Source organism: Zootoca vivipara, chromosome 12 (genome assembly GCF_965207765.1).
Source record: "Zootoca vivipara chromosome 12, rZooViv2.hap1.1, whole genome shotgun sequence".
NCBI classification, from domain to species: domain Eukaryota; kingdom Metazoa; phylum Chordata; class Lepidosauria; order Squamata; family Lacertidae; genus Zootoca; species Zootoca vivipara.
Window position 1 is genome coordinate 16250281 of NC_142595.1, and position 18892 is coordinate 16269172.

Below are 18892 nucleotides of genomic sequence, written 5' to 3' on the forward strand. Positions count from 1 at the left end.
TTCTCAGGCCTCTGCCTGAGGTTTCGTTATGTCAATCTGCCCTAGCAGATTGCTGTATTTTAATATTTGCATTGCCGTTTTAATATCTTAAATTATGTCACTTAATTGTCTTAGGTTTTTTTGTGAATGAACCAACAAACTTGACAGAAGTTTGGAAACCAAGTTTGCCAATATTTCATCTAACCTGCTTTGGAATCAAATCTCCCAACATTTCTTCTACGGCAAAGGGCATAGTTGTGTACGATAAGCACCATAACTCCACATATTATTGACAAAGAGACGAGAGGCCCCTGATATAACAAATGCCTTGAGTGTTGTGACGCAGAAGCAAGCTGGGGGTGTACTAGGGATGGGCAATATAGCGTCCAAAACTGGTTTGAAGTCCATATTGTGATATCGGCTTCATAATTTTTGACCTTGCAACATATCACAAATCATGTTTGTTTGTGGGTGTGTGCACAGTACACAAAAATCACAATGGGGGAGGGGAAACCGTGAAGCCAGCCAATGCCTCTACATAGCTCCGTCCTTACTTCAGACCCCGTGATATGTCATTATATCGCCATGTTTAGCAGGTGATAGATCACAATGTTGAAAACCAGGAATCGCCCAACACTAGTATGTACCGTACATTTGCACAATCACTCTCCAATTGAGGTTCAAACACCTATTTTAAAGAGCAGGAAGTGGGGGGGGGAGAGAGATGCAAAAACTGTAATATGAAGTGAGGCTTCTCAAACACTGTGCTTTACTAGTTTATTGATGTATTACACTTAAATCACACTCTTCTTTTGGAACAGCTTACACAGGAGTTCCCCGGCACTCTTCCCTTACAGCGCTGATCAACCAGTGACCTGCTAGTGGTGTAATCACGTGACATCTATGGGGACCGGGTAGCTGGCAAAAAAACCCACTGGAGTATGGGGTTCTGCTAAAGGAAGACAGATCTCCCTAGAGGAGGTTAATCAGCTATTAGGAGGAGCACAACACTTTTGGCTGAGCCTTTGGGCAAGGTGGGGTGGGGTGGGGGGTTTGACTGGGCCAGGATATTTGCACCCCACTATAGTCAGAGCAAGATATTTGCACCCCACTATAGTCAGAGCAGAGGGACCCAGGTGGCGCTGTGGTTAAACCACTGAGCCTAGGGCTTGCTGATCAGAAGGTCGGCGGTTCGAATCCCTGTGACGGGGTGAGCTCCCGTTGCTTGGTCCCAGCTCCTGCCAACCTAGCAGTTCGAAAGCACGTCAAAATGCAAGTAGATAAATAGGAACCGCTACAGCGGGAAGGTAAACGGCGTTTCCATGTGCTGCTCTGGTTTGCCAGAAGCGGCTTTGTCATACTGGCCACATGACCTGGAAGCTATACGCCGGCTCCCTTGGCCAATAATGTGAGATGAGCGCGCAACCCTAGAGTCGGTCACGACTGGACCTAATGGTCAGGGGTCCCTTTACCTTTATAGTCAGAGCAATGGCGAAGTGTTGCATGTGCTCCCCAACAACAGTGTGTTATTAGAGGGGGGCCATAATGCCACAAGCAAGCTATTTGGTCCCTCTAAATCAGTGGTGGCCAAACTTGGCCCTCCAGCTGTTTTTGGACTACAACTCCCATCATCCCTAGCTAACAGGACCAGTGGCCAGGGATGATGGGAATTGTAGCCCCAAAACAGCTGGAGGGCCAAGTTTGGCCACCACTGCTCTAAATCAAGTGTGGCAAACCTGCAGACCTCCTGATACTTCCTGGACTACAACTGCCAGCTAAGGCTGATGGGAGCTGAGTCAAATAGCATCTGGGAAGCCACAGGGCTAGCCCAGTGTTTCCCAATCTTGGGTGTCCAGATGTTTTTGGACTACAGTTCCCATCATCCCTGACCACTGGTCTTGCTAGCTAGGGATGATGGGAGTTGTAGTCCAAAACAGCTGGAGACCTAAGTTTGGGAAACACTGGGCTAGCCGCTCTCGTTCTTGACCATGGCACGGCATCCTGGACCGTTTCAGCAATCTGAAGAGCCAACATGTCCAAGGGAGCCTCTGAGCTTGCGTTCTCATTCATCCAGCCTCCATGGTGCATGGCGGCAAATTGCTTTTTAAAAACGGAAGCAAAGCCTGGGAGTGCCCTGAAACATGACACAGGAATCTGCTGATCACAGATGGGAATACAGAGTTTTAAACAAACCCCAAACCAATGGACAGACTGAACAAGGCATGCACCCAAGGAACCCCCCACAGAGACTGTGAGCATTAATAGCCAGGACCTGAAAAGTTGTATTTATTTGCTTTTTAAGCCGCTAGAGCATATGTTCTTTTCATGACCTCCTCTCAGAGCCAAACTAGACCTGAATTTAAGTCTTTTGCGTTTTTTTTTAAAAAATGCAAGTTAATGACAAAATCCTATCGGCATACTTAGGGGGCCGATAATTAGCGGGATCAGAGCAAATGTAGAAGGAAAATTTAACCTTTTCCTCCCATGCTGCAGTCTTGAAGGAAATCCCTCTTGAACATGGCGTGGGTTTGGTGGGGATGAGTGGGTAGAAACACCATCCTCCAAAAGCAGATGCAGTAAGCCCACAATTTGTGCATCTTTAACTTGTGCACAAAAGGGACCCAGGTGGCGCTGTGGGTTAAACCACTGAGCCTAGGGCTTGCTGATCAGAAGGTCAGCGGTTTGAATCCCTGTGACGGGGTGAGTTCCCATTGCTTGGTCCCAGCTCCTGCCAACCTAGCAGTTCGAAAGCACGTCAAAATGCAAGTAGATAAATAGGAACCGCTACAGCAGGAGGGTAAACGGCGTTTCCATGTGCTGCTCTGGTTTGCCAGAAGCGGCTTTGTCATGCTGGCCACATGACCTGGAAGCTATACGCCGGCTCCCTCGGCCAATAATGCGAGATGAGCGCGCAACCCCAGAGTCGGTCACGACTGGACCTAATGGTCAGGGGTCCCTTTACCTTTACCTTGTGCACATTCAAGATTTACACATGTGGGTGAAATTAAAAAGAGCGCAGGGTTGCAGGAAAAACGGCGCTGGCAATCCTAGCCACCATTCAACCCAATGTGTTGTGACTATACGCAATTTTGGCTTTTAGACGCGATCCCCAGAACGTAACTCCGGCATAAATTGCTGGTTTACAGTCCCAATTACAGAAGATTTTTCCTCCGGACTGTGACATGGGAGGAATTCACTCTCCATGCCCGCACCAATCCCGTTAATTATCAGCACCCTCTGCCCCCACCCCTCCAAGCTGATGCAACCTGCATTTTTAAAAAACCAGCATGTCAAGTCTGTAAGTTGGCCCTGAGCCCATATTCTGCGCGCACTCTGGGTGGGTCCCAGTTCTGCGAAGAAGCACAACTTGAAAGGAGGCTTGTTTTCGGATAAAACATTGCAAACTCAATCTTTCATTTGAGCTCAGGGGAAGCACTGCGTGCAGAGCACCGATCCAGGAAAAAGTTAACACGGTATTCAAATAAATCCAGGCATTTACAAGGAGATTCGACACTCCTTTTGGATTATTTTATCGAATCTCAGCATCCAGGAAAATATTTCTTTTTAAATTTTTGCAATTCGGCACATTTTGCCGTCGTAAATGCAACCAGCCTGGACTGAACACAGTTCAACAGGACAACTTTTAAGAGCTGCATTTTAGCATATAGGTGTGCTCTTGGGATTAAATGAAAGACTAGTTTGAACAGCCTCCTCAGCTATCTATTTTGCTGTAAATTAGGAAGTTGCCTTACAACAGGGGCAGAGGCTTTTCGTTCATCTCCTCCCAACCTGGGGCATTTATTTATTTATTTTGCACGCAGAGCCTATCAACCTGCGAGCTTTCGCTAATGCATGCTTCGTTTTCTGTTAAGAACCTGCCTCACACGAGGTCAGAGATGATTTTGTCCATCTAGGCCTGGGTATCGGGCATGTGGAAACCCCTCTGGATGTTTCTGAACTACAACTCCCACCACCCACCCCTGCAGTGGCCATGCTGGCAAGGGCTGATGGGAGTTGTGGTTCGGCAACAAATGGAGCGTTTCCCCCATCCATGGTCTAAGCACAGGCACCCCCAGACTTCGGCCCTCCAGATGTTTTGGGACTACAATTCCCATCTTCCCCGACCACTGGCCCTGTTAGCTAGGAATTATGGGAGTTGTAGGCCAAAACATCTGGAGGGCCGCCGTTTGGGGATGCCTGGTCTAGCGTAACAGTGTTGTCTATTCTGACCGGCAATGGCTCTTCCTGTGTCTCAGGTATCGTCCGATCCTTTCAGCTGAAAACACCAGGGCCTGAACCTCTCCTGGAAGAGTCGCCCAGAGTGGCTGGGGCAAACCAGTCTGATGGGCAGGGGTACAAATAATAAAATTATTGTCATTATTACTACCTACTGCAGGCAAAGCATGGGCTGTACCCACTGAGCTATGGGTCTTCTTCCTAAATTGCACCCTATCAAAACATGAAAGCGGCAGATTCACGCAAACCTGTGCCAACACCCAGCCTGGGCGACCTTTTTGCACATACAGTGGTACCTCTACTTACGAATAACTCTACTTACGAATGTTTCTACTTACGAACGGAGCTCCGCCCGCCATCTTGGATGCGGTTTAGATAGGATTTTTTCTACTTACGAATTTTTAGATAGGGTTGCTTCGACTTACGAATTTTTTCTCCCAATGCATTCCTATGGGATTCGAACGCATTAAATTTGTAAGTAGAGGTACCACTGTACTGTATTTTTCCATGTATAAGTCTATATCCGCGCCCCCCCCCCCAAATTTGTTAAGTTTGAAATTGGGGGTCGTCTTATATGCGGAATGTTGCAATTAATTAGTTCTTAAATTGGGGGCTCAAAAAATTGGCGTGGTCTTATACATGGGGACGTCTTATACACGGGAAAATACAGTAACTCTTTGGCTTGGCTTTCTGAATGTCAGGCAAGTACGGTAGCAGGGGGTTTCTTTGACCCATGCCAACTAACTCAGACTGAAGCAATCAGGTCAGCATGAATCAGCTGAAAACTACAGGCTTTTCGCATTCTGATGGGGCTGGGAGCCATGATATTTTATCTCAGCATTCTCAAATCGTTGTTATGCAGCTAGAGCCACAACCTCTCCCCAAAAATTCACCTAAACATTCCTTTTTCACGAATCCTGACCAGAGATTCATTAAGTGCGCCACCTGCTGACGAAAGGGTCAAACTGCACTGCAGATTATTTCATTCTGATTCCCCCCCCCTTTATCCCAATACTCTGATGGAGCTGTTGCCCCTGGAACTAACTGAAAGCCAGTGCTAGTAGATAAATAGGTACCACTGCGGTGGGAAGGTAAACGGCATTTCCATGCGCTCTGGTTTCCCTCACGGTGCTCCGTTGCGCCAGAAGCGGTTTAGTCCTGCTGGCCACAAGACCCGGAAAGCTGTCTGTGGACATGATAGTCACTTAAGAGGCCTGTCGAGAGAAATCTAAAATAGAGGTCTGTTGTGATTGTTGTGGGGTAAGGGGGATTATCTTTTCTTACTCAGTATAATCTGGACAGACGTTATTTACATACACATTGTGTTATTCATAAAACTCTATAGCGTTTTGCTGGGTTTTTTTTAATCTCATTAAACTTCACAGCAACTTTGCGGGGGAGGCCGTTCTAGCTCCCATTTTACAGTTGGAGAACTGAGGATGAGTGCACACAAATTTACCCAAAGGTCGCCAGTGAGCTTTGCAGCTGAAATTATTGTGATTTCCCACAACCATATCCAACCTTGTTTTGCTGTTGTTGTTTTTTTTTTAAAAAATCACATTATACTATGGGTTGCTATGGGGGGGGGGAATGGTTTGGCTTGGTAAAGTTGTAGCCCTAGAGTCCTGGGACAATTCCCTCCCTCCCTCCAAGGCTCTTATCAGTATTAATTGGCATGATATCCCAAGGAACTCAAGGGCACCAAACGTGGGTTTTCACTGGTCTGTCCTCACAACAACCCTGTGAGGTAGGTTAGGCTGAGAGAGAGAGAGGGACAGGTGATATGGTCAGCCACTTAGATTTGAACCCAGGCCCAGAGCCAGGGCTACACCTCGCCTTCTCGTCAGTGTTGGCGTTTCTGCGTCTAGGGTGAGAGGCTGGTTAGAGAGGCAAGCCCTCACCCCGCAATGGAAACAAAACCATCTCTAGAGTCAGGGCTGGCTCTACGGCCAGGCTGGGTGGCGCAGTGCGCCACGGCGCCGGCCCGCCGGGGGGGGGCACCACGCAGCCGCGCCTGCCCGCCCGCCGGCCACTCAGCAAGCCCGCCCGCCGCGCAGCAGCGCCCTCGGCGACCGCGCTGAGCCCGGTCGCCCGTCGCACTGGAAAACGGGGCGGCGGCGGAGGGATCCGTCGCACCACGGCGCCAGGGAGCCAAAGGTGCTTAAGACGGCCCTGTCTAGAGTAGAAGCATTTCACGTGGGAGCTTTCCATTTTCCTCTAATTTTTGATAGCCCTGTACATCATAGGTAGCAAAGAACCGGCTCTCGGGAGCTTTGCGGTACCTTCTTCAGTTTCACAAAGGGTAGGGACTCGCACAGATACACAGTCACTCACACAGAACATCTTTAAATAAGAGGATTGTGGAGAATAAATACTGTACATAGGAGCTCACCTCCTGGCAAAGAGGAGGAAGGCAGATAAATATGTCTCCTGCTATACAGATAAAACCATCGGGGAGGGTGCGGTGGGGTGGGGGTGGGAAAAATCGCAGGCCAGCCCAAACAAACCAGATAGATAATGATGCAAATTATCCTCGGGACTCCAGGGATCTGAAGAAACAAAGAGAGACAGGAAATACCAGCCGTGAGAGCAAGCAGGGAGGCAGGCAGCCACAAAATAAGTTTTTCTTAAAACTCTTAGAAAGGACTAATTTTATTTTTTCATGTGGCCACTCTAGTTAACTAAGAGATAAGAGGATGTGGTGATGGAAAGGGAGAGGCAGGGAGAGGTGGGTGACAAGAAAACCAAATCGATTGGTTCCTGAACAAAGGCGAAATAATGAGGAGGGGGAGCTAAGGAGTTCCTATTGTTCATTTCCTTTCATTACTGTCGGTCACCTGCTTCAGTCAATTTCTGAAGACACCTGTTATGTATTAAGTTAACTGCAGTACTCTTTCTGGCCAACGTGGCTGCAGTTCTTACCCTGCCCACTGTGGCTGCAGTTCTCACTCAGGTCCACAATGGGTGTTATGTATTAAGTTAACTGCAGTACTCCTTCTGGCCAACGTGGCTGCAGTTCTCACTCAGGTCCACTACATGCAAATGAAGGATTGAGAGTGCTGTTCACAGATTGGGTAGCTAGGGGAAGTTTGTTACTGTTGCAAGTTACTGAGTACTATATAAGCCAGTCGGCTAAGCTACTGTTGAGTCTTGACTGAGAGCTAGAATAAAGAGCTGGTTGTTTTAAGAGCTGTGTCTTCATCCTTCTTACCCACTATTCTACAACACCTCCTCCTCGTCTCTGATCATTAAAGCCGGTCATCTTCTGCATGTTACCGAGAAGTGAGGTTGCAGGGAACCAGGCAAAGGGCCTTCTCAGTAGTGGCACCTGCCCTGTGGAACGCCCTCCCACCAGATGTCAAGGAAATAAACAACTATCTGACCTTTAGAAGACATCTGAAGGCAGCCCTGTTTAGGTAAATTTATAATGTTCGATGTTTTATTGTGTTTTTAATATTCTGTTGGGAGCCGCCCAGAGTGGCTGGGTATGAATAATAAATTATTAATATTAATAATATTGTTATCATGCTTTATTGCATTTCTGTACTTTTACTTTGCATTGATTGTTTTATTGTATTGCTTTTTGCTAATTCGGGTTTGTTTGCTTTGTAAAGTTGCCACCCACTCCTTAGATATATTTAACATAAATGGCCCTAAATAAATTAATATCGAGGGTTCTGCACCCGGATTTCTCCTCTCTTCCGTGCCTGCCCTTTCCCCTCGCCATCACCCAACTGTGTCAATTGCAAGATGCTCTCTGGGAAGTATCAGATATTGATCTCTCTCCCTCTCTCTATAGCAGGCACCCCCAAACTTAGCCCTCCAGATGTTTTGGGACTACAACTCCCATCATTCCCTAGCTAACAGGACCAGTGGTCAGAGATGATGGGAACTGTAGCCCCAAAACATCTGGAGGGCCGAGTTTGGGGATGCCTGCTCTATAGGCACACACAAGATGAATGGAATCCAGGGGGAAAGCAAGCATTCTTCCCCCAGTTCCAGATTTCCAAAGGTTGATCAGATACTGTATTTTGTATTTTAATATTTTGTTGGAAGCCGCGCAGAGTGGCTGGGGAAGCCCAGCCAGATGAGCGGGGTATAAATAATATATTATTATTATTATTATTATTATTATTATTATTATTATACCAGGCAGATTTCAACATTGGGATTTCACATATGATGCCGGCAATGGGGATAAATCAGGTTCCAAAAAGAAACCCCAACTTCTCCCCCAAACCCAATGGCTGGACTTGGGTGACTCAGCTGATGCTGTCAGCCAGCTGGCTTCAAGCTACACCTGCCGCAATCTCACCTTCCAGGTGCGGCAGCCCCGCCCTCTTCTGCCCCTGGCCACCTAAACTATCCCCCGGAAGAACCGCTGCTTGGAAAGCCCCATTTCACGGTCCACTCTTACGAGTAGCTGTTATGCTGCTGCCGGCGCCGCGCCGTCCGCATCTTCTCAAAGCGCGCCTCCATTTCTTCGAGTACTTTGGGCGTGTAGCGCACAACCAGCTTCACGGTACCCTGGGCTGCTTTCAGGAGCTCCACCGCCCGTTCATGCTGCTCTCCCTCCACGCTCTGCAGGAAACAAGGAAGAAAAGCAACGCCACGAGGACAATAAGTGCATTTCCTGATTCAAGACTCCACCTTTCGCCTCCCATCGTCACTGCTGAGGTCCATGAGAAGCACCCACCCCTGCCTCGAATTACATATTGACGCAAGAGGGACTAGGAGCCAAACGCTGCAGTGTGAAGCCAGCCCTGTTTCTCCTCTCCTTAAACGGCGCAGAACTGCAACATCTCAAGGACCGCCTGTCTCCATAAGAACCTACCCGGACCCTGAGATCATCCTCTGAGGCCCTTCTTCGCGTGCCTCCTCCATGACAGGTCCGGAGGGTGGCAACACGAAAACGGGCCTTTTTTTCAGTGGCTCCCTGCTTGTGGAATACTCTCCCCAGGGAGGTTCACCTAGCGCCTTCATTATACACCTTCAGGCACCAGGTGAAAACGTTCTTCTTTAACCCAACTTTTGGCTAGTTGACATCCAATGCCCTTTTAAAATGTGTTGGGGAGAGGGGATTATTGGTTTGTTTCTGTTCTTTTTATTACAGTGGTACCTCGGTTTTCGAATGTAATCCGTTCCGGAAGACCGTTCGACTTCCAAAGCATGCTCAAAAACCGAAGCATTTACTTCTGGGTTTACGGCGTTCGAAAACCAAAATGTTCGGCAACAGGGACGTTCGAAAACCGAGGTACCACTATATATTTATTATTATTATTATTGCGATTTTATGTCGTGAACCACTCCAAGATTAGATTTGGGTGTACAAATCTAATAAATAAAAAGAAAAATAATAACTATCAATCAGCTTGAGTAAACCTCCAGATAACAGCACACATGGTTTTTGGAAACCATGTAATTTTATGTATTATGTCGATATAAAAATAAACAAAATATGTGCAACCACAAATAAAACCAGCCAATCAGCATTCTGCAATTGACTGAGCATGCTCTGCACCCCCAGAGTTGTATTCGGATCTCCACCCACCCCAACTGTTTCCGCTTCCTGCAAACCTTTATGCCGCTCCCATACTGTACACCCAAAATGAAGTCTCTCGCATTGCCTGGCTCCCAATATACATACCACGCCATTGACTGACAGCAACTGATCTCCTCGCTTGAGGCCGCCGTGGCGGTCAGCCACGCCCCCTGGGATGATCCGGGAGATGTAGATGGGAGAGTTCTGCTCCTTGCCCCCCATGATGTTGAAGCCCAGGCCTTCGTCCGTCTTAGGCAGTTCCACCACCCGTGGGTGCGCGTGGCCTTCGCTTGCCGCGAAAGCAGCCACCGTCGCCTGGATATGGGGAGGAAGCAGAGAAGATTCTGCATCGGTATTTAGGACTGTTTCGAAGACTTCTTTAAAAGTCTGCAGCGACAGCCTTCCCTCTCGTGCCCCAATTCCCTTGGGTTTTCATTTCGAATCACCCCTCATCATCTCTCATTCGTCACTGTGTTCAACAGGACACTGAGGTCCAGTACCGAGGGACTTCTGGCGGTTCCCTCGTTGCGAGAAGCCAAGTTGCAGGGAACCAGGCAGAGGGCCTTCTCGGCGGTGGCGCCCGCCCTGTGGAACGCCCTCCCACCAGAGGTCAAAGAGAAAAACAGCTACCAGATTTTTAGAAGACATCTGAAGGCAGCCCTGTTTAGGGAGGCTTTTAATGTTTAATAGATTGTTTTATATTATCCAATACTTTGGCCACCTCATGAGAAGAGAAGACTCCCTGGAAAAGACCCTGATGTTGGGAAAGATTGAGGGCACTAGGAGAAGGGGACGACAGAGGACGAGATGGTTGGACAGTGTTCTCGAAGCTACAAACATGAGTTTGACCAAACTGCGGGAGGCAGTGCAAGACAGGAGTGCCTGGCGTGCTATGGTCCATGGGGTCACGAAGAGTCGGACACGACTAAATGACTAAACACACACACACAGAGATTATTTTATTTCATTTTTCTGTTGGAAGCCGCCCAGAGTGGCTGGGGAAACCCAGCCAGATGGGCGGAGTATCAATAATAAATTATTAATATTATTAATATTATATTGCTGCCTGCATTTGAAACTCCCATTGTTCCAGGCACGTTTTGCGACAAGGAATTTCATTAGTGCAAGCGGTTACTGAGCACAGTGCTGAGGACCTTCTGGTGGTTCTCTCGCTGCGAGAAGCCAAGTTACAGGGAACCAAGCAGAGAGCCTTCTCGGTAGTGGCACCCGCCCTGTGGAACGCCCTCCCACCAGATGTCAAAGAGAAAAACAACTTCCAGACTTTTAGAAGACATCTGAAGGCAGCCCTGTTTAGGGAAGCTTTTAATGTTTGACGGACTATTGTACAGTATTTTCATATTTTGTTGGAAGCCGCCCAGAGTGGCTGGGGAAACCCAGCCAGATGGGCGGGGTATAAATAAATCATCATCATCATCATCAGATTTCAGATTAAAACTGCCGAGTGGAAGGAAAGGAAGAGCTCTTTCTGCCTCCCCACTTCTAGCCACTCTATGAAGACTGGAGAAGAGACCCTCTTAAGAATATTAGGGGGGACAGGCAGGGGAAGCATGGCTTTGGTTTTTGCAGTCTCCAGATGAGGACCAGACCATGTGATGAATGAATATAAGATTGAATGAATATAAGATTTTAGCTGGAGTTCATTCACTTTCAGCTTTGTATTCTAGTTATTAAAAAAGTGTGCATAGACATTCTGCAGGAGCTGGGACCAAGCAACGGGAGCTCACCCCATCGCAGGGATTCGAACCGCCGACCTTCTGATCGGCAAGCCCTAGGCTCTGTGGTTTAACCCACAGCGCCACCTGTGTCCAAAGGGTGAGCTATAAATGCAATAAATAAGCTCTTCTGCTTACCTGCTTAAGAAAGCTGGAGGGGCCAACCAGATGGAGATGTCTGTTGCCACCCTGGCATCCAGAGATCTCCATGTGGTCGCAACTGGACCCGTACCAGTCGCAAAACGTGCCTGGCTTATTTCTAACATTGTAGGCTCCAGTGGGACAATTCTTCGCAAGAGGGTTTTGCCTGTACATAAACCTGACATATCAGTCAGGGTAGGGCTGAGTTGGATCACTGGTACATTTCCAACTCAATGTGATCTACGCCACTTAGTGAGCTCTCCAGGGTTTAAACCCTACCTGAGATGCCAAGAGCTGCACCTGGAACCGTCTGCGTGCAGTAGATAGTCAGCAGAAGATCTCTACCCCAACAGACTCACCTGGCCAACTGCTTGATAGGGAGGCTGGGAGACTTGCTTCACAATTAGATCTCCTTACAAGGAAGTGACCCAGCCTGGCACCCTAAGCAGCAAACTTGCAAGAAAGTTAGGACCTAACTTTCCCAGAACAGAAAAGTCCAGAAATGGAGCCCTAAATCAGGGACACCCCAGGGGACTACGGAACAGGAAGAAGCAGCTCCAACAAAATATGCAAATCTGGGACGTGTTATTTACCGAGGCCCTGCTGTGACATTCAAGGGGTCATACCAGGCATCATCATCATCATCATCATCATCATCATATCATTTATATGCTACCTATCTAACTGGGTTCCCCCAGCCACTGTCAAATTACTCAAATTAACCTATCTGCATATTTCTACCCAGGGTTCTGCATACTCCATGCTAAGCATTAGTAAATAAATTCAGTGCCAAGATAAACTGAATTTTACAACCCCATATAAATTATGAGAATTGCTCAGCTGCCATGTCATCACTTATGTTGTAAGACTTATTCTTTCTTTTCTTTTTTTAAGTTACTGGGGTAGGCGCTGCACAGGGCCCTGAAGCCCCACTTCCAATAACTGGAAAACGTATTAGTCCCCAAACTTTCAAGCATATATTTGGGGCTGTAAGGACTAGAAACTTGGTTTTTTAAAAAGAAAAAAGAAAGAAATGAAAGCAGAGAACCTCAGAATTTCAGAAATTAGATTTTGAAACTAGTAACATTCTGTGTTCACCCCCTACAAAACTGTGGCACACATAGTCTTGTATTCCCCATCACTTCCTCCTCCTCCCTCCTCCTCCTCTTTTCCTTTTGTGCCATGTCTTTTAGATTGTAAACTTGCACAATCTAAAGTGGCTTATGCAAGCCACTTTAGAAAACTATCAAGCAGAAGAGCACAGAGGGGCCACTTTATAAACAGCCCATTTCTAGCGATTTTCACATCGTATTTGAAATACAGATATTTCTAAGGAAGCTCCATTCAGTTCACCACCCTGTTTCCAGCACAGGGCATCCAGGTGCCTCAGGGAAGCCAAAAGCAAGGCAAAACAGCGCTCTCCTGCTGTTGTTCCCAGCAAACTGGTACCCTGAGAGGTATACTGCCTCCAGACCCAAAGCGTGCATATAGCCATTATGACTAATAGCCACTGAAAGTCTCTTTGCTTCCTGAGTTGGTCTAATCCCCTTCTAAAGCTATTTAATCAGGGCTGGACTAAGCTGTTTTTGCTGCTTGATGGCATCTTGCCCTCATCCCAGCCCCGTGTCAAGGTGCTTGCAGCCAAGGGCCGGTCAAGTTATTTTGACACCCAATGCACAAAAATCTCACTGGTACCTCTTCCTGGGTGTACAACCATCGCATAGTAAATAAGAGTTTAAAAAAGCCCAGGAAAACTAAATATCAGGTTGCTGCCCTTTCATGACATTGAAAACGAGCTGTCTGAGGCATCTTCCTTACTCTGTCTAACAAAAGGGCCGGCCCACAGCCTTTTAAGCAGTGTTGGAAAGTTGCCAAAACGGAATGCTTAGTTGATTTTGGGGTCAGACAGCTAGGAAGCAGTATTTTTCAATACGACTTTGTGGTTGGTTCCTGAAATTCATTCTGATTGTGCAGATAAAATATAGCAGATTGGATTCTACAGGATGTGCTGCTAGTGTGTGAAAACAGCCAAGATCCAAGGTTCACCAGGCAGGCATCTCCAGATGGTGGAGACGTCAGGTGCCATCCTGGCACCCGGGCATCTTCACTTGCTTGCAAGTGACTGAAAGCCAGATGCAAAACGCGCCTGGCACCAGGCTAATTTCGAACACTGCTTTTAAGCTAGTTAGCACCATTACAGCAAATTCAGTAAGTTGAATGATATATGAATTCTATGAAAAAGTCAAGAGAACTTCAGACCAAGCGTTGCACAATAATTCTAAGGAACAGAATGATTAAAAATACAATAAAATAGTGCAGTTTCGAAATCTGCAGTTGAAACCAATGCCGGTTTGAAACCACTGGTTAAAATTAGTGCAGTTTTGAAAGGTTCAGTCAGCCACCTCTGTTCAAAATAGCATCTGGCTAGATCCAAACATAGAGCAAAGTCATATTCGTTGATCATGCAAAATTTGGTTAAAATGTTTTAAGGGGAATCACAAGAGGAGACTCTTGAGAGTCCCATGGACTGCAAGAAGATCAAATCTATCCATTCTTAAGGAAATCAGCCCTGAGTGCTCACTGGAAGGACAGATCGTGAAGCTGAGGCTCCAATACTTTGGCCACCTCATGAGAAGAGAAGAATCCTTGGAAAAGACCCTGATGTTGGGAAAGATTGAGGGCACTAGGAGAAGGGGACGACAGAGGACGAGATGGTTGGACAGTGTTCTCGAAGCTACCAACATGAGTTTGACCAAACTGCGGGAGGCAGTGCAAGACAGGAGTGCCTGGCGTGCTCTGGTCCATGGGGTCACGAAGAGTCGGATACGACTAAACGACTAAACAACAACACAACAAGCAGGCAAACAACTTGTGTAGAGAACCTACACAACTGTAAGCAAAGCAACAGGTTTCTTCTCATACCTTAGCTGTGGCATGCGCCCGAATTTCAGCACTCCCCGTGATATCCAGTGTGTCGTACAACTGCTCATAGACCTGTCCAGAAAAGAGACAATTAAAGGGGTGTGTGTGTGTCAGGGAGATTTTGTCCGGAGTTGACACCACTTGGAGCACAGATGCTAAGGAGGATCCTTGAAAGAAGCATACCACTGTGGAATGGGAATATGGGATGGAATGAACAGGAGATAAGAGGGCATGGAAGCAAGATGGGGGGGGAGGGAGAGAGCAGGTAGAACCTCTCCTTTCATGGTGCTATGTTTCTATGATTCAATCTTCGGTACCTCCGAGTAGACATGAGAAATACCCCAGTCTGAATCCCTGGTGAACTGCTGCCTGTCAGTGTAAATAATAATGCTCTAGATGGGAGCTATGGTCTGAGTCAATATATAAGGCTGCTTCCCTTCTTCCAAATATTGACTTTGAGGGGATACACAAGGGATTAAGGGTGCTTAAAGGAGAGTCCAGACAGAGGCTACCTCAGACATTTTCCTGTGTGAGGCAGCAAGTGGTGTCAGCCCCCCTCCTGTGAAAGGCGCACAGTGCACCAAGGCCCATCAAGTTATTTTGCCACCTGAGGCAGAAAAATCCCACAAGCACCTCTCCCCTTTGCCTAAGTGCATAAAAGCGCAAATAATAATAAAGCCAAGTAACTAATTATTTGAAGCTCTTTTTAGGAAACCTCAAATCAGCTCTCTGAGGCAAGCGCCTAACAGTAGGTAAGGCTGCCTTGGTTCAGAGGTGGAGTTAGGGAGTGTAACTAGTTTGCCTGCCCTGGGTGCCGAGCTGAGAGGGTGCTGCAAAAAATCAAAAATCATGGAGTTGGAAGGGACCCTGAGGACCATCTAGTCTAACCCTCTGAAATGCAGCTATCCCATCCAGGCGTTATGATCACAGTGCTCTAACCAACTGAGCTATCTGGGCGCGAGCATGATGCAGAGCAGAAGGCAAGAGGCTAGATGCACCAAATTTTGGCATTGTGCTGAAATTTGAAAGCCCCAAGTCTTCCACTGCCTGATTGCAAACATAGGGAAAAGGTAGGGGTGACAGGAGTGACAAGAGGCCAGATGCGTGTGACCCAGATGCAACTCGCAGTGACAGGTGGGGGAAGTGGGTGAGGAGCTGGCTTAGAGGAAGAAGCCCAGGCAAGGAGCACGGGAAAGGAGAGGAGGCGGGGAGAGGCGAAAAACTATAAATGAAGAAAAAGAGAAGCCTCTGCCAAGGAAGGACCCAGGAAGAGTCGCTCGCTCACCTCCCTGATAGCCGAGCAGAATTTGCTCTGCAACACCCTCTGAAGGGCTTGGAGTTTCTGAGGGGGCACCTCCCCGCTGCGCTGCAGCCGCTCCAGCAGTTCAACCGCCCGCGCCACATCTGAGGAGAGGGAGAAGAGACGGCGGGGTTGTCAGTGGAGCGGGAGGCAGCCCCAGGCCGCCTCGGGCGACGCGCCTCAGCCGCCCCGGCGAACATCGCCTCGCCGCGCGTAAAGGAGAGAGCGGCGAAGATCCGGGCGAGCTGTGAGGAAGCAGCTCCAATCTCCCCTCCTCAGCAGCCATGCCGAGCAAGGGAGGGAGAGAGGGAGGAAGGACCCACCTGCCACCTCCATCTTTCCGCGGGATCTCGCCTTCCCGCGCGCGCCCCGGCGATGCTCTTCCCTCCTCGCCATCCCCCTGGGACGCAGCGAGGGCGCACCGCTCTTGCTCGCTTTCGTGCGTCGGGGCTGGCGGATCTATCCGCCCCGATCCTCCTCCTCCTCCGCGGTAATCTCCCCCTTCCAGCCACCCGCGGATCTCTCCCACTGCAGGCGCAGGAGATGCCCACCCCTCTCCAAGACTCGGCGTCCATGTCTCCCCTCCTTCTCCACCGCCAGCGCAGCTTACCCCTCTCCAGCCCCAGAGGCTCGGCCAGCGCTGCCATCTTCGCTCGCGAAGCCCCACCGCCGCCTCTCGCACGTCAACGCGCGGAGAGCGGCGAGGGGAGGGAAGAGGGCTTTGCAACCTGATACGCCGCAGCCCTGCCCGCTGGGCTGCTGGTGCGCGTGTCTGCCGCGGCACGTGCGGAGGGCGCCCGGCCCCCTCCCGTGCACCGCTTAGGCCCGGCGGCGAGGAGCTGCGCCCGGGCCGCGCCGCACAAACGCCCGAGTGAAGCAGGCCGAGGAGGAGCCATCATCCTGCGCGCGCCTCTCCACGGATCCCCCCCCTTTCCACCCCCTTTGCCTACGTACCGCGTCCGACCCGCAGCCGGTGGGGCACCATGGTGGACTGGCCAGGCGAGATCCTTGGTCGTTGCAGCAGCAGCAGCAGCAACAGCAGGGCGAGGCGACGAGGGAGATCCGCTCACCGCTGCATCCCCTTCCACGCGTGCTCCCACCCGGGCAGGATGCGCAGCGACTTCCTTTTCTCCACCCCCACCCCGCGAGAGTGCCGTACGCGGATGTTAGCATCGTTATTAAAGCGCATCGCAGGTGAATCAGCGCTTTGAACTTGCCACTTCTAGGCGCCTTTGAAGAATCGGACGCAACCCAACCTCCTTGAAGAAGTCCCGTGCCTTACGCACAGGTTTGGAAAGCGTTGAACAGGAAAATATATTCGTTAATGTTTCAGGCCTCTTTCCAGAAGCTCGCACCCAGAGCGAAGTGGAAAGCGGTGGTCCTGTCAGCAGGTGACTCTCCTTGTGTCGTTTTCCCCTTTAATTTATCCAGCTGGTATTTTTTTATGGTACACAATTGTGTAATTAAAAGCAAACGGTGAACACCTGACGGACATGCTACATTTGCACAAACTACCCGGAGCATAAAAATTATACACGCTGGATTTTTATAGGATATATGGGAAAGTAAACGACATCCAAGGTGCAGAATTCAGGATGCAAGAGCAGGGGGAGGGAGTAAGATGTGAGCTAAGAGCCTATCCATTTCTCTTCCCCACTGAATCATGCAGATCTCTTGGGTTGAACTGCTATCACCATCTATTGCACAAGATGGATGTGAAGATCAAATGGAGGAGGCAATCATGTTTACCAGAATTAGCTCCCTGGTTAATTTTTATTTAACAAAATTTGCTGCTTGGTTGTAAGAAAACCACTTACCCACAGTGCCTCCATCTTGCCACGGTTCAAGTTCAGCTTATTTTCACTAATTCATCCCATCGGTGCATCCAGGTAGTGACTGGTCCAGGGCCTGCAAGGCCTCCTGATACAGATGTTATGGAGAAACAGGGCTGAGTGGAAGAGATTGTGGAGAGCGCTAAAAGGACCTCTCCAAACTGAGGGAATGGGCAGCAACATGGCAAATGCAATTCAATGTGACATGCAATTCAGGTCACATAAACGTGCATGGGGTGAATGACCAGGAACGAGACCTTAGATAGCTTGATGAAGATGCTGATCCATGGCAGCTGTGGCAGCTGTGAATATGCTAATTCCACATCAGGAATCATTAGGAAAGGAATTGAAAAATAAAACTGCTGATATTAAAGAAAGCTATGATGTGGCATTTGGGAAACAGTGTACAGTTTTGGTTATCTCACAATATTGTAGAGCTGGAGAAGGTTCAGAAAAGGGCCACCAAAATGATTGGGGTTGGAGCAGTTCCCTTATGAGAGATAGTTGCAATGTTTGGAGAGGTAAGAGGTGACACGATAGAGATTTACAAATTCATACATAGCATGGAGAAAGTGTATAGTGAAAGCTTTGCTTCCTCTCTGCAGTGGCCATCCAATGCAGCTGAATGTTTAAAAATTATGGGCAGACAAAAGAAAGTACTTCTCCACATAGTGCAGTTAAGCTATGGAACTCACTGCTGCAGGAGGCAGTGATGGCCAACTTGGAAGAGCGTTAAATAAACCTATGTTGGCTATGTTCTGCCTCCAGAAGCAGTTTCCTGGAATTATCAGTTGCTGGAAATACTAATACCCCACCCGTCTGGCTGGGTTTCCCCAGGCACTGCAGGTCGCTTCCAGAAACTTGTGTTTGGGTCTTGCTTGTGGGTTTCCCACAGGCATCTGGGTGGCCACTGTGAGAACTGACCCAACATCCTTGCAGAGAAATTGCCACTACTAGTCCAAACCTTCGGGGGTAAAGACTCGATCAAGGGTGTGCCCTTCTAAACCTTCGAATGTTGGACTAATGACAATTTGAGATAGCCCCATGGTTGTCATGTGACCATGAGGTCCTAAACTGGCCCAGCAGCAGCATCCACAGATACTGAAGTCATCCAGGACTGTTGTCCTACGATCCTCTTAGCACCATGTCAGAGACCACCTCTGCCAGCTTGGTTAGGGATGCCACTGGGCAACAGGGTGGTCAGTAG

At 48.6% G+C, this 18892-nt stretch overlaps 1 protein-coding gene and 1 long non-coding RNA gene across 3 annotated transcripts; both read right to left on the reverse strand.

The window, feature by feature from the left end:
- Nucleotides 1–748: 748 nt before the first annotated feature.
- LOC148683802 (uncharacterized) lies at nucleotides 749–4106 on the reverse strand. Its single transcript, XR_015946563.1, has 2 exons — nucleotides 1716–4106; nucleotides 749–1571 (listed from the first exon to the last, which is right to left on the reverse strand). It is a non-coding gene; the product is annotated as an uncharacterized LOC148683802 (long non-coding RNA).
- Nucleotides 4107–6547: 2441 nt separating this feature from the next.
- On the reverse strand, nucleotides 6548–18055 carry LIN7B (lin-7 cell polarity scaffold B). Of its 2 annotated transcripts, none has more exons than XM_088655155.1 (6): nucleotides 16808–18055; nucleotides 15839–15957; nucleotides 14554–14625; nucleotides 9863–10072; nucleotides 8633–8796; nucleotides 6548–6764 (listed from the first exon to the last, which is right to left on the reverse strand). In XM_088655155.1, exons 1-6 carry the CDS (start codon nucleotides 16836–16838, stop codon nucleotides 6743–6745), a joined length of 618 nt encoding a protein of 205 aa, XP_088511281.1. In that variant the 5' UTR covers nucleotides 16839–18055; the 3' UTR covers nucleotides 6548–6742. The 2 variants fall into 2 exon arrangements, with proteins under 2 accessions (XP_088511281.1, XP_060138000.1); XM_060282017.2 differs by lacking the exon at nucleotides 16808–18055 and adding an exon at nucleotides 16464–16793.
- Nucleotides 18056–18892: the final 837 nt, after the last annotated feature.